Source organism: Corvus kubaryi, unplaced genomic scaffold (genome assembly GCF_017639235.1).
Source record: "Corvus kubaryi isolate FWS band 111438036 unplaced genomic scaffold, C.kubaryi_AGA036_p1.0 split1-131, whole genome shotgun sequence".
NCBI classification, from domain to species: Eukaryota; Metazoa; Chordata; class Aves; order Passeriformes; family Corvidae; genus Corvus; species Corvus kubaryi.
The window spans coordinates 14064148-14079278 of NW_024582073.1; the positions used below are offsets into that span (position 1 = coordinate 14064148).

At 41.9% G+C, this 15131-nt stretch overlaps 1 protein-coding gene across 1 annotated transcript in view; it reads left to right on the plus strand.

Moving 5' to 3' along the window:
- The first annotated feature begins 64 nt into the window (after window positions 1-64).
- Window positions 65-15131, plus strand: part of PPARGC1A (PPARG coactivator 1 alpha) — a 368312-nt gene continuing 353245 nt past the window's right edge. The window contains exon 1 of the mRNA XM_042053171.1: window positions 65-642. Coding sequence (XP_041909105.1) covers window positions 556-642 — 87 coding nt within the window. The 5' untranslated portion in view covers window positions 65-555. The remainder of the gene's footprint in view (window positions 643-15131) is intronic.

Here is a 15131-nt window from a genome sequence, read left to right on the forward strand (position 1 = left end):
CCGGGCCGCGGCCGGGAGGGCGGGCCCGCCCGCGGCGGCGCTGCCCCGGCGCGGCGGGGGAGGACGCGCGTCGCCACTTGCCCGCTCCTTCCCCGCCGCGGTGCGGCCGCAGGTCCCGCAGGCGCCCCCTCGTTCCCGTGCGCACGGGCTGCGCTGCCGAGCGGGGACAGGCGGGCGGGTGGGGATGGCGAGGGCGCCCGGCGCTGGTGATCCAGTGCCGGGGTCTGTAGCGCGGCCCGTCCCCGGCGGCGGCGGAGTGAGCGCGCGCACGTGACCGGCCCCGGCCCCTCGGTGCCGCCGCGAACGGCCGCGCTCACACACTCACAGACACACGCGGTACCCGCGCCTCCATCCACCCATCCATCCATCCATCCATCTATCTAGCCAGCCAGCTAGCCAGCCCCGCTCCCCCGCACGCACCGCGCCGGCCGCCACCAGCGCGAAGCTGTCGGCACCACTCCGCGGGGGCAGCGCCGGCGGCGGCAGCGACCGCGCAAGAAGCAAGAGTTTGCGAGGACTGCTCGTGCCTTCCCGAAGAGGTTTTGCGTCCAGAGGATGGCTGGCTGCGGGCTGTCGGAAGACGCTTGCTTCTCATCCTTCTTTTACAACTACACCTCCTCCTGGGAGACCTCCTACAACCAGGTAAGAGGTGGCCGCCGCTGCGCCCGCCCGGCTCCTCGGGGGAAAACGAAGGTGGTGCCAGTGTGTGCAGGAAGGGTCTGGAAGTGCTTCTGTTCAGCGCGTGTGTGTGTTGCGGATGGGGGGATTAAATCAGCCGAAGAAAGAAATGAGAGAGCCTCTTTCCCGTGTGCCTTTCAGCCCCCTTCCCTCCGCCGCCGCTCCTCCTGTGAGGAGGGCTCAGGAGCGTGAGCCGTAGCCCGCGGAGGGCTGTGTGTTGCCTGGGAGCAACTCGGGGCTCAGCCGGGCAACTCGGTCGGAGTGCCCCGAGCCTGCCCTCGGCGGCACTGAGGGACCGCGCTGAGGCAACCGGGCGAGTTTGCCGGGTGGGGGGAGCAGGATGCGAGTGACAGGCTGCGTGCGAGAGGGACCCCCCCGCACCCGCTTCCTCCTCCCCCAGAAATGGCTGCATATGCATTCAGATCCATAATTTCGAATCCTGCCTAGGTGAAAATAGTTCGGCTCACCCGTCTCTCCCTCTGATTCACCCCCGATCCCCCCTCCATGCACTTAACTTTGATGACTGTGCAATGCGGAGCGCGCAGCCGGGTAACGCCGGCCGGGTCTGTCCCTCCCGCCCGCGCCGGGGCTCGGGCAGCGGGGGACGGCTGGCGAGGCGGTGGGGGAGAGCGGGGGGAAACCAGAAATCGCGCCTCAGAGGTAGAGAGCTATTCTGGGAGCCTCCAAAGCGCCTTTAATTAAATAACTGTTGTAGTCTGCTGCCCCCGCTGCTTGTCTGGTGAAAGTCTACAGGCAACTGTCATTTATAAACTACACCGGTGTGTGTGCGTGCGTGCGTGGGGAAGGGGTTTTCTGGCGCTGGCGTGACAGAAAAAGTTGGGCAGCGGATGGAAGCGGCCGCAGAGCGGACGAGAAGCGCCCCGGGCTGTGCGGGCGGCGGTGCCCGCGGGGGGGCGGGAGAGCCGGGGGGATGAGGGGGGTCACCTCCCCGCTTCCTCCCTGCGGGGGACGGAGCCCGCTCAGCTCAGGGGGTAACGTGCACCCCTACAGCCCCAGTTTCCAGGAGACTGAGCCCCCAAGCTAGCAGTCTAAGGCTAAGACTAACAGTCTGAGGTTACACCTCACGGCGAGGCGGCGGGAAGCCGCGCGCACCTCCGTGCTCCAGGAGTTGCAAACCCCGAGCGGCGAGGAGCGGGGCCGCCCTTCGGCAGCGGCCGGCCGGGGAGCCCGGGCACGATGGGGCTCCGGAGCCCTGACAGCCTGCTCGTCCGAAGCAGCCGAATAAATAAATACCAATCTCTGTGTCCCGGGTGCGAGCGGACCCCCGCCAGGCCCATCGCGGCAGGCGCCCGCCCCGTGCCGGGTACAGAAGCCTGCCGGGTGTGCCGCCCCGGCCGGGGAGAGCCTTCCCGGCGGGGAACAAGTGAGGCTGGCGTGCGCCGAGGAGAGGGGGCTCGTGTGGGGACCAGGCACACATCAAGCGTAAAGCCAGCGCCGAAACGCCTTCTCCCGGGCGCGCCGGAGCCCCTCTGGCTCGGCGAAGCCATCCGGAGCCCCTCTGGTAGCCGCGTGGCCGGCGGGGCGGGGGGCGGCGGGTGCGCGGGGACAGCGGCACTTGGCCGGTCCGTGACGGGGCCCGGAGGGCGCGGCCGGAGCCGGCGCTCGGAAGCGCGGCGGGGCTGCTCGGCTTCCGGGCCCCGGCACTCGGCGTGCCCGGGGCCGGCTCGGCGGGAGTTGGCGCCGAGCTCGCCGCTCGCAGGGGCTCGTGGTGGCCGGTGCGCCCGAGCCCGCGCGGGTGTGTGTTCCTCTGCACGTACCGAGGGCTCACACCGGTGCCAGTGTGCTCGCATGAACACAACGTGCATTATCCTCTTGCTAAATACGAGCCCATGTAAGTTACTGGGATTTAAGAAGGGCTCATGCCTGGTATAAAAGGCAGGCAGTCACAGGAAAGATTTCTTTGAAACCATCAGAGGGGGAAAATGCTTAGGAACGCAGACAATAAAATCAGGTTTAAACCAGCTCCTTTATCTAAAGTTAGTTTCATTCTGTAGCGAAACAGTTCGGTGAAAGAATGTCATTGTGAAGTGATAGGTTCCCTTACATTCCCTTTCAGAAGAGCAAACCGTATCACAATGGAAGCAGGAAGAATTGCTGGCAAATCCGGAGTTGATCTATTCTAAATATCAGTGTTGAACTGTATCTAAGGGAAAACGCGGGAGATAATTCAGGATGCAGAAGGTCTATTTATAGCAGGACTATATAAACTGTAGGATATATACACAAAGTTGAATTAAATATGCATGATTAGGAAAGGTGTTTCGAAGGAGAAGGTGTAATCATTACATAGCATTACAACGGATGAACGGATGAGCTTGCAAGAGCTTCCAGGGTGAAGATGAGAAGAATTTTTAAGACACATACTCTTTCTGGTGCTCAAGGCTCCTTTCTATTTTCATCTTTTGCGTATTACGTTACCATTTATATCAGTCAAATTCATCAGCTGAGGATTAGCGGTAGATGTTAGTCTGAATATGAAATTAAAATGAATATGGGATTTTGCTGCAAATAGATTTTTCTTACAAGTTTTAACACTTAAAAAGGCAGACTTGGCTCAGACTTGACTGTCAGCCATATTAGTGTTTGTTTTTACCTGAATAGTGTTTAAAAAAAAAAAAAAAGCTTGCAAACCCTTTCTTCTTGCTAAATTCAGCAACATAGCCGAAATAGAATTTGTTTTATTTAAAACAAAACAACAAACAGAAAAACTTTAAAACAAAGTGCTGAGATGAGAAGATGGGTTGACTACTGGAAAAACAGTTTTGTATTGCAAATCAATATGATGCACTCTCAACATCTTACACGAGGTAAAAGGATCCCTTGTATAATATCAGTAGCGGCTCAGCCATAGCTTACTGAAAGAATCTTTTCCTGGCATCTCAAGGCTTTAATGAGAGTATAAGTAATCAAAATAAGACTTCACAATGGAACCAGTCAGGTTAAAGAGAACAGTGACTTCTAGAAGAATAATATATTATCTGGCAGCTGTGAAAGGAGAGATACAATGTCTGCTTTATAATTCAGGGAGTTTGAGAGATGTGTTTCAACTTTTATATTTTTGGTGCATTATTGCCATTTGTTTTTAAGCACAAGCTTATATGTGTGATTTGTTGGTAATATTCTTGGAAGGAGCTTTTCCACTGCATATTAAATTCCAAAGTGCGTCACAAAAAAGCTTGTATTGGAGAAGTCATGTCTAGAAACTTCATGACGTCTGTTTTGAATCAATTTCTGAGATAGTTTTCCAAAATATAAGGCTCCATATTAGTTACAAATAAGACTTTGCATCACTAAGGATAACTTCAAAAAGATTGGGTATTCTCCTGAAGCTTACTGTCTTTTTTTATAGTTATTGTAGTACAGGGACTTAACCATTGTGCTAAATTCGAGACTAGTCAAATTTGTAGACTTAAATCCTGAGAACTTTGAAGTGTGGTTGAATAAAATTACCTGTGTTGCATTGCTAGCATGTGTAAAACTGAGATGAAGGAATATCCACCAGATTTCCTGTTGATTTTTTTCTCTATTCTTCATTTTTAGACTGTCACTCTACTTCTGGTTCTTTATTTTTGCTGGAACCTTCCTGAATGTGTCTTCTGGAAATTCTCTTTACATCTGTTTCTTAATTAGTAGTCATGAGTAAAGAACAGCTATTTTTAAGTACTGCAAAGAGGTATTCAGCCTTGCAAGAGCAATAATATTTTTTGCTATAACCTGTCTATGCTGAACTGGCAGCATTATTTGTATTAATTATTTTTCATTCTCCAGTTCAGAATTGGATATGTTGTTGTGTTACTAAACTGTGTGGTTGGGAAATGCTTGAAAATAATTTGAAATGTAGTTTGTGAATGAAATTCTATGACTAATGCATAAATCTGGATACTTATTTTAATTTGACCTCAAAATCCTTGCAGTATAGAAGTAAAATGAGGAGTATGCTGCCTGATTGATGCCATTATTTCAGAGGTTTTTCCCTGCAACTCTCAGCTGTGGACTTAGCATCTGGCTCCATTTTCTTTGTCCTGTGTTTTCAAACATAGCAGTACATTATACAACATACTTGGAAAAAATGTATTCCATGGGTGTGAGTAAGTCGGTGAAAGACAAAGCTAAAAGCCAACCTTTTGGGTTGCCTCTTTGTCTTTACATGAGCAGGGACAAAAGTGCCCTAATGTAGCTTTCTGACAGTATTTTTGGGGAGCTGAACTGACTGTAGTATATTTCTTTTATGCATTTTATTCTTTTAACTAGAGTAAGTCCATTGGCCACTTCTCAGGGGCTATGGATCAAAATACACTTTTTGACTTTTGTTTCCATGGTTTCTGGATTTTTTTTTTATATTTGAGTAGTAGAACTTGAAATCTGTGCAGGTTTGGAAATATGCTAGATTAATTTGTGTTAATGCCCTGCACGTGTATAGCATATACTGAGTGTGTCTGTGTATGAGTGTTGAATGAGAGATACCAATCTGTACAAGATTGGACAGTGCAGTTCAAGGTTTTTGAAGATCTTTTCCTTAAATGGAAAAAGACTCAGTCAATAGTTGTACATTATTTGGTGGTGAAACCCAATGGAGTAATACCACAATTCAACTGCAGTTACATGTTATCAGAGTCTGTAACATCTGTGCAAATTATAGAAGGCTTTCAAAACTAAATTAGTTAAGAAAAAAATGCAATCCTGGTTTAGTATTAACAGAAAATACTTGGTAATTTTAAAAAAGAGTGAGTCCTGGATTAGAAGTTTTCCTGACTTCTTTTGTTTGTGCATAAAGCTGAAAAAATAGCAGTAAAAATGAAAGTGAAACTGAAGACACCTATTTTCTTGACATCCCAGCAAAAGATAAATGATAGGATAATAAGAAAGATGTAGTTTATTAAAAACAGGTAATGGACATTATAAAAAATACTGTTAAACATGATTCTCTTTCTTTCAGAGATAAATGCCTAAATTGCTCATTCAACACAATAACTTTGAAAAGTGTATTCTGATGGCAGGTTCATCTAACAAAAAAAGCACGGTTTAAACTGGGAATGAACCATTTTCTCATGCCCCAGAGAAGACCAACTAAATAGTTACACAGTAGAGCACAATAGCACAAGTTTAAAGCACACGCAGAAAATGGGCAAGATATTATTGTTGTATCTTATTTTAGAGGAAAACCTCATGTACAGATTGGGAGTTACAGTAATGGCCACAATGAACTAATGCAGTTCAGTGCTTTATACACAAGATGAGATTTTCAAAAATACAGTTTTGTTCACGAGAAAATGTCAGTAGTTCTAGCAATGTGTTCTGAAGGAGGAGGGCAGGGAGTTCTTAGCTGGTCAAATGTTCATGTGGTCTAAGCAGAAATGTAAAAGTGCAGGGTTTGCATTGGAATGAGAATGGGGTCATCCACCCTTTGTACTCATCATCAGGGAAGCAGAACCTTCTTCCAGAGAGACCATAGGAAATCAATGAGTACACTTTGCTAGTGTAGAGATAAATGTGTACTGCAGAAGGGTATTAAATATAAAAGGGCAGCAGTAAAATGATTTACTGCATGAGGCAGTGGAACTTTCTTTTGGTCACCTAAAAGGCAATTTTCATTTTTTGATAACATAATTATATTTTTTTAATACTAATAACTAAAAAAAGCTGGCAAATCAGCTATTTTACATGGATTTGAGCTATACAATGTAAGCTAGAAAAGGCTTGATGACAAATGGAAGCTTATTTACAAATATACACTTTTTAAAATATATTATCTGGACCTTATAATTTAGATCATAATGATCTGATCTGACTTACCAAAAGTTAATGGGTTTTTTAACGTTTTTTTCCTGAGGCAGTGTGGATGCTTGTGATCCAGTTTGTCTCGCCGTGACCAGAAGGTATCACTGAGGGATACCAGCACAACGGATGCACATAGGAGAGAACCTGACGTACATTTAGGTGTAGAGGCTTAATGAAATGTGGAAGAGCAGGTGCACAGTCCTAATGTGTCGGTGATTTTTTAATTTCCTATGATGTGTCTGTTTGCTGTGTGAGCAAAGCTCCTTGTACATTTAAAACGTATAGGACTGTAAAACTGCTGAAAAGGATAGAAGCCAAATATTTCTACAGTATTTTTTGTCTCAGACTGTTCCCTACAAGTGGCAGTTAAGATTCTCCTTCTGCAACATAGCTGTGTGTTACTCTCTCCTCTCTAAAGGTAAAATTAAGGTGAAGAGAGATTAATAGCAGAGCGACCCTTGCTCTGAGTATAGCACTTGTGACACTGGTGCTAATTTTGGAAGGAGAAGTTGGGTATTTGCGGTTCCACGTGAACTCACTGTGACCCAAAATGATGAGAGGTGTGTCTATGCTAGCACTTTCCTTGAAGGCAGGAGTGTGCTGTGTTCATCCCTACGCCTCTGTGCTTTGGTTAGTGTTGTAGGCTGATCTCATTGCAATTGAACAGAATTCCTTTTGGATAAAGCTGGACTGCGAGATGTGTTCCAGGAGTACCCCTAGTGCATTTGAGCTATGAATTGATATTCAGCTAATGAGATGAGACCAGATCTAGGATGAAGTTAAATAATCAAGCCGTACCCTGAAGTGCATGGTGCAGAGCATGTAGTGTAGATGTCGGCTCCTCGGCACCAGCTGTCTGACTCTTCCAGTTTTACAGTTCTGCAGTACTTGCTTGGGTAGACAGCCCCTGCATCCAGTTGAGTTTGCCTAGCAGAGAGTGCATGGAAGCCTGTATTTGGGAAGCTGGTTGGAGACTTGTGGCTAGAACGGGTCACCTGACATGCACCTTTATGTTGCAATCATAAAGCTATTATTCTTTCCCTCAAAAAGGGGTAGTTTGTGCTGGCATGAAGAGGAAAGGTTCGTTTGATCACTTGTAATATAACACATGAGCGAGTAAGAGGCACTGGTACTTTGGCTTGCAAAAGCTCTCCACATTTTTAACCCATTTTATTATTTGCAAGAGCAATTTAGTTCCTAATGTTAACAATGAGTGATTATGATTCTGTACTTCCGTTTACAGCACAAATTAGCATTTTGTTTTCCATTACAGCTTTTGAATGAGGAATTTAATGTATAATTTGCTGCAAATAGATGTTATCATCTCTTTGGATGTGAACAACCACATAAACTTGAGCAAATGATAAAAATGGAATCAATTACTTCTCAAATGGAAGTAGTTTACAAACTTTCACAAACAAAATGGCAATAGTTGGTGGTTATTGTAACAAATAATTAGGTTTTTTTTTAAACAACATTTATTGAATTCTATTGACAATTTACTAATTGCTTATAGAATATTTAATCATCCCCCTCACAAAATACATGCCAGAAAATGTATGGATTTTTTTAACTGTAGATTGCCTCTGTCCTTGTGTGGAGCTTTTCTCATACTGTTACAGGTATATTCGCCTGTACAGATGTTCCAGAAGGGTAGCACTGAACCACAAATCATGCTGCTGCTGATTACAGAGCTTCACAGTATTCTGGAATTAGTAGATTAGGATTGAAATTGTGGAGGAAGGAAGAATTAAGAGTATGTGTTGTAGACTGTATCCAAATTCTTCTGAACGTGATGTGAATTTTTCTGCCACTTTTGACCTCGTGATCTATGTCCTGCTTATTAGAAAGATAAAGAAGAGAAGAGACATTATTACAGTTGCTAGAATGAGTGAATGCTGTCAGTCTCTACTGTAGGGGAAGGTAATATCTTATACTTTAATGAGTTTCCTAGTTTGAATTTCACAAAGAAAGTTTTCTGCTGTCAGTTGCTGCGATCTGTTTCTCTATTATACAGAGTTATTCATACTTGGAAAAATACCAATTCACAGACAAAGTCAGTGTGAGAAACAGTTCAGAATCGCGCTCAATCTCTTCCCATTGCAGAGACTTTCTCATATCACTAAAGGATGTAATCCAAATGTCATTTTCAACCCCTTCCTTTCAAAGAGGCTGTGTCTAAATTCTGATGATTTTCTGCATACTGGCTTGCATATCTGTTTATTTCTGATCCCCTAAAGCTCTGACCTTAAAGTCACCACCTATATCGTTTCCTGCCACTGTGAATTAATCAGCCTTTTTCTCACAGTCATCCCCAGTAACCCCATTGTATCCATCCATTCTGTACACAATATAAGCCCTGACTGGACATACTGTCTTGATTGCCCCTACCTACTCTCTTACCCTTATGTAGAAATACAAATTGAAGTCCATACTTTGTCTCATTTAGTACTTTAGATTTTACACCTCTTGTCCTTTTAAAGACTTTGCATAATTTAGTTTTTCCCTGCTTACTATTAATACCACCTCTTTTTGTTTATTATTGATGCTGGATTTGATGCTTGCTGGGTTGGTTCCCTGAACAAACACTTCGCTATCTCACACTTTCTCCTTTGACTTACTGAAGTCATGAGCCCATTGAGATCACGAAGGCTTTCATCTACCTGGTGTCTTGAAAGCCATTGTTGTCTAATTACTAAAAATGGGTATTTTTATTTTGCACTTGGAAAACTGTGGAACAAACTGACCAAACCCCCATTCATCACTCTGCTGCATTTCACTCTGTTCATTTGTTGCATGTTTCTTTAGGTTGGTGCCTGCTGCCATACTTGGATCAGTCTGTTGATCAGATAAACAATAGCTTTTTATTCTTCTCACAATTAAAAAAAGACTAATGATGTATTTTCTCATTTGCTTCACTCTACCAAACATTGAAGTAATTAAGGGAAAAAAAAAAGACAGAATGGGAAGAGTATGCTTGCAATTCAGGGTCCTGTATTCGGCCTTCTAGTCTTCTTTTGAGACCAGGGAGCTGATTGTTTAAGATGGAGCTTTTTCCTAATTTTATTTTTGAGGCAGCTGTTGGTTGTGATATTTTACTTTGTCTTCTCATTTTGACCAAAAGTCTGTTTATTTGTTTGGCCCTTTTTTTTTCTTTCAGAGCAAACTGACTTGGGCTAGAGCAGAACGTCAATGCTATGACACTGCATGTTTGCAGTGAACTTTTTTGAAGCTTACAATGTGTGTCTGGTGTAATGATTCCTGAAGGGCTGATTTGCACACATTTTAGGAATGTGTGCATGGCTTCATAAAACATATCTACTGTTGTCGCAGGCTCCCTGGACACAATGTCAGAGGTTTATTTGGATTGTAAAAACTCACAAACTCACTCCAACAAGATAATTTATTTCAACCATTTCTTTTCCTTTTCTGTTTCTTTTATACATTTTATTTTTTGAGCCAGCACATTGTGAATTGATGTATCTGCTAAACTTTGACTTGTCATTCATGATGCTTCTTACTATATCTGCCTGCTACCTCTCTGTCTCATAGTTTGCTTAGGCCTTGATCCAGCAGACCACTTAATTGCTCAACAGTAAACACTTGAAGTCAAGGGAAGTGCTTACAGGTTTAAAGTGAATGTGTGGTGTATTGGACTGGGGCCTTAGACAGCTGTATTTTGAGGACAGAGAACTTGGCTTCCATCTTGTTTGTCAAGTACTTGCCATGCTTTGGAAACATTATGAATGTTGATGGTAATTATGGTGGTGGGAGCAAGAAAGCAGTGAGGTGTTCAAGGAGACCTGGTCATGGTAAAGGAAATCTGCCAATTCTTCCTTGGCAGTTCAGTCTCTTTGTTTTTAAAATGCATTTACAAATAAAAGATGATTCCTCTTCTCCTAACCAAAAAGCTGTGTGATTAAATGAATAGGTGGTGCTCTAAAATGCAAAATTATGTCAGAAAGCCTTCCATGAAATGTACTTGAGAGTGGGAAACTCCAGGTTTAAAGAAAAGGGAAAAAAAAAGATGGCTGTAAACATGTAGTGGTAAGAAAAAAGAGATTGTAAGTAGGACATGCATACACTTTATTTAAGCCATGTGAAACAATGCGAAAATGAACTACTGACCAAATAAATTAGCAAAACAAAAGTAAGGTTGCACTCCCAGCCTTTTTTTATTTTCATCCAAAGACTGTTAATTGCTGGAGGATTAAAATAATTCATATTCAAGGATAGAAAGTGATTAACAATATGCAGAGCTTGGATGCTCCAGCTATACAAGAGACAGTGAAAGGAATACTTTTCTCTCTGTGTGATGTCAAAGCCAAAAGGGGGGGGGGGCGGAGAAAAGGAGGGGGTCGTGGCTCTTTGATGTCACTTACAGAATAAAAATAATGCTGTAAAAGAAATGGCATAATCTTTTCCTATTTATCTAAGTCCTTTTTTTTCCTAAGGAGTTAGGGCAGCATTGTTAATTGATTTTTCTGACGCTCATAATAACAGCTGTATTAAAAATAATTTACAAAGAATTTTTTTCCAGAAGCTGAGCCCTGCAGAATCTGTTGTAGCAAAGTGGTTAGAGAGTGGATTATTGTACATCACTGTTCTCACATAATTATAATCTGCTTGATTGGTAAAATGCATGTTGTGCTTTTGCATTGTCCATTTTCAACCAGTGGTGTCTTTCCTGTAAGATTTGCTGGTTTAGTAGTAATAGCGTCAGGATCTCTCATGCCCTTTCAGTATAAATAAAGGTTGTCCTAACAGCTGCTCAGATTGTGCTGGCATAGTAGCCATCTTTGCTGGAGTGTCAGTTTTTGGCTAGAGTATTTTAATACACTGGGGCTTTTCTGTGGTTACCACTGGTTGAATCGTGTCCTGCTGTGAAAACAGATGTGTGGCTTTTTTGGGAAGTAAAGTTAATTAAGGAAGGTTTGTGAATTGGTTCTTTTTTAAATTAATACTTAATTTAAAAAAAATATTTACTGTGGGGTTAGAGGATACCTTTAGAAAAGAAATTGGTTTTTTTAATAAACATGAGCTTGGACAGATCAATACAAACAGCATTATAAGGAAAATTTTGGTGATTTCCCTGCCAAAAAGAACCTTTCAATTGTACATTAACTTTAAAAACAATGTTAAAAATGAAAAGAAGAAATACTTACTCTTTGCAATGGTAACTAATAAAGTTGAGACAAAAAAGGTAAATAAAAATGGCTAGTTTATCTTGGTGCATATTGTGTATTAATATTGCTATCTTGCCATTTTGTAAGGCAGCTCACAGTCTTTTTAAATCTGTATGGGCCAACACTTAACACACATCTCATTAATTTTTTTGTTTTCTTCATCTTTGACTTTCATCTTTCAAAGGAATGCTCTAGGTAAAAACTGGAAAATATTTGCCATGTTTCAGATACTATTTTCCCTTTTGTTTTTAGTATAGTGATTTGTACCTTTAACATTGATGTCTGTCTATTTTTAAGTCTGCTGGTAGGCACAACCCAGTTTTGTGGAAAAGAGAGCTTTTCATGTAAAGAAACTTTTCGTTTTTTGATTCTTTTCTTACTTTTCTTGTTCTTGATTGTTACATAAAATACATGGCAAAGGATGGAAAAACCAAACAGCAGCAATTGCTGTTAAAATTAAAGAAAAATTAAATTGGATAAATTGCAAAAGTTGCTGTCAAAAATTAAACAAGCAAACTTGTTTAATTTATGTTACTCTTGTTGCAAAGAAATGTCGTATGAAATGGAAACCTGTTCATTAAAGCATCCTGAAGTGAGGATGTTGTCCCTGTGCATATGCTGGGGCTGCACAATGTATGGCACAATGACACCCTACGTGTACAGAAGTGTCTCTAGAATTACCACTACACCTTCATGTCTGAATGAACTATAAACTCACTGAGGAGCATTCAACTTCCCTAAGACTACTGCAGCTGTAAAATAGCAATGCAAACAGGGGAAAAAAAAAAGATCGTTATGCATATATTTTGCTTCTTTTTTTTCACATGGGACAAAAAGAATATTTGGAAAGATCATGGAGACACCATTATAAAAAAGTTACGCTTGTGGAGATCACAAAACATATGTGTCCATGAAACAACTGAGCTTCTCCCCTGAGTAGATTGAACTATAGGACTTGGTGCTTTGGAGGTAATCCCTCTTAGAGAGTGTCCATGAAAGGTTTTGCATGTTTGGAAGAGTATGTTGCCTATCTAGGATTTACAGAGGATGAGGAGATGATGTTCTTCTAGTTGTTTTAGGTGTTTTCTGTAAGGGACATTGCCCATTACTTGAGCAGAATGAGTGTCTGTTGGATTAGTAGTTGCCCAGGAGTACTAAAGGATGTGGCAGTGCTACCTGCAGTGCAGGCCTTAACATGTTAAGTTCCCATTTTTGGATATAATATTGCCAGATGTTACCTGTATGAACTGGGTTTTGCCACAATTGTATGTCTCAAGCAAGGTTTTTTGTTTGGTTGGTTTTGTGCCTTTGTGTTGGGGTTTTTTTTAAATGCAGGTATCAAGAACTGTGATTTTACTGTCTTCAGAAATGTTACTAGATTAAAAAAAAAAAACATGCAAAATTTCATACTACAATATATGATTAAATCTTGTTACCAGGAAAGGCAGTATAAAGTAGAGAACTGTTTTTTTAATAGATTTGTTATTTTTATTTTTTCTCAGTGAAGAGTTATTAAGTATAAGACAAAAAGCAAACAAGAGAATAAAAGGACTGGCATATTGAGAATATTTTACAAAAATATTAATTCTTTTGTAGTTTAAAAGATGTAAAGCAAAGTGGCAGCAAAAGTCAGAGCTGTATTTGATTAGAAATCAAAAGGTTATTAATAGTGCTGATTACTTCAGCTTAGTTATATCTGCTCTAGTATTACTCCTATTTGTTTGCAACACTAATCAAGCTCACTGTAAGCCCTTATCTTTGACCAGCCAGAAGAAATCATAAAAGGAAATAATTGTTTAGCAAGAAAGACTTTGATAACAGCATGACTCTTGTGTGGGAGACAAGGAGATAACACCGAATGAAATGATATAACCAAGGTAGCTAAGGTGATAAATTCTCTAGCTGTCTTGTCCTCAGCAGTAAAATATACAGCAAATTAAAGATGTCTTTTCAAGAATCGTTTTAAGAATTGATCATATTTGTAATTTGCATGTTTCACATTTGCACGTGTAGAGGAAACAGAGGAGATTTGGTTTTGAGAATAATACGATTTTGTAAAGCCACAGATTTAGCCAGAGTTTGACCAGGTGATTCAGCCACAACTTACTATTCAGTTATCTCTCTGTTGAATTGAAAACTGTGCTTAGTGTTTGAATTTGATTTGAGCAAAATATTTTACGAAGTATAAGTATTTATCTGAAGGAAGGCACCAAGCATTCAGTAAAGCTTTTGCTACTTACTGTATTGGTTAATCTTTCTCATTGTTTCCTTTCTTTAGAAAGTCCTGTTTTTCTTTAGAGTTGTTCAGAATTAATTTTCTGGGCAAAAGTTCTCTTTATGACTTGACCTGGTAGGTTGGGAAGTCCATCAGTGTGTTTTTGTTTCTGCCTCCAAAAAACACTTGTACTCAAGACACCAGTGTGTCTTGTTTCTTTTAAGCTATCAAAGTGACCTCTCTAAGACTCTTAACAGAGGACATTTTTTGTAGACTTCAAGTACATTTGCATAACCTCTCTGTTTTCCTTCCAATTTTTTGATATCCCTTCAGGAAAATCTGATGCCAGAAGCATGAGGTGGTATTTCAGTGTTGGTCTCTACACTGCTGTCAGTACTACAGAGAAGAATTCACTTGCCTGCTTCTCTTCGTTATGTTCAAGGTTCAGATTCATTGTTTTTGCTGCAATATCACAAAGGCAATTCACATTGAGTGATTTCTGTACTTCAGTACTGCGTTAATTGAATCATGGCTATCCAGGATATAGGCTACCACCCTGTATGTATGTTATATTTTCTGTTCAGTGATCTGCACCTTAGTACTTTATTTTATCCAAATAGGCTCAAGAGCGAGCAAGCAAGGAAGAGTCAAATCCATGTATTTTAGCATCAGTGATTGCCTGTAGTGGTTTCAGCATGGTGTAATCTGCAGTCAGGTGTGCTGAGGAAGTTACCATGCCACCTTTGTGGCATGTTCATGTTCACCTTTACTGCCCCATTGTGTTAGTGTGACTTTGTGACACAGAGGCCCTCCATCCAAACTGTCAAGCTTAACTGCTCACTCATTTGCTCCCTAACCTGGTTCTTTCAAAATGACCTAAATTAATATAAACACTGAAAAAAATTCTGCTGTTACGAATCTTAACAACAGCAAGCAAACCTGCCTTTATTTTGAAAGAGTTTGGGTAGAGTACAGTACTGATGTGCTGTCATGCTGGGTGATCATCAAGAAGTGATGATGAGCAACTAGAGGTCTGTAGGGGTGGTAGCCTGGGTCAGCTGCAGCCTCGAGAGACTCTCTGAATTCAGCCTGTTTGCTGTAAAAGCACTGAATTGGGAGAGGTACTAAGTAAGTAAGAATGAAGAGCTTTTTCTGGGAAAGATTTGAGATGAAAACAGAGCTTCTTTTTTTCAGTAGATCTGGATTTTTCCTCACTGAAGAGCTATAGATAATGAATCAGCTTTCTGTAGGTG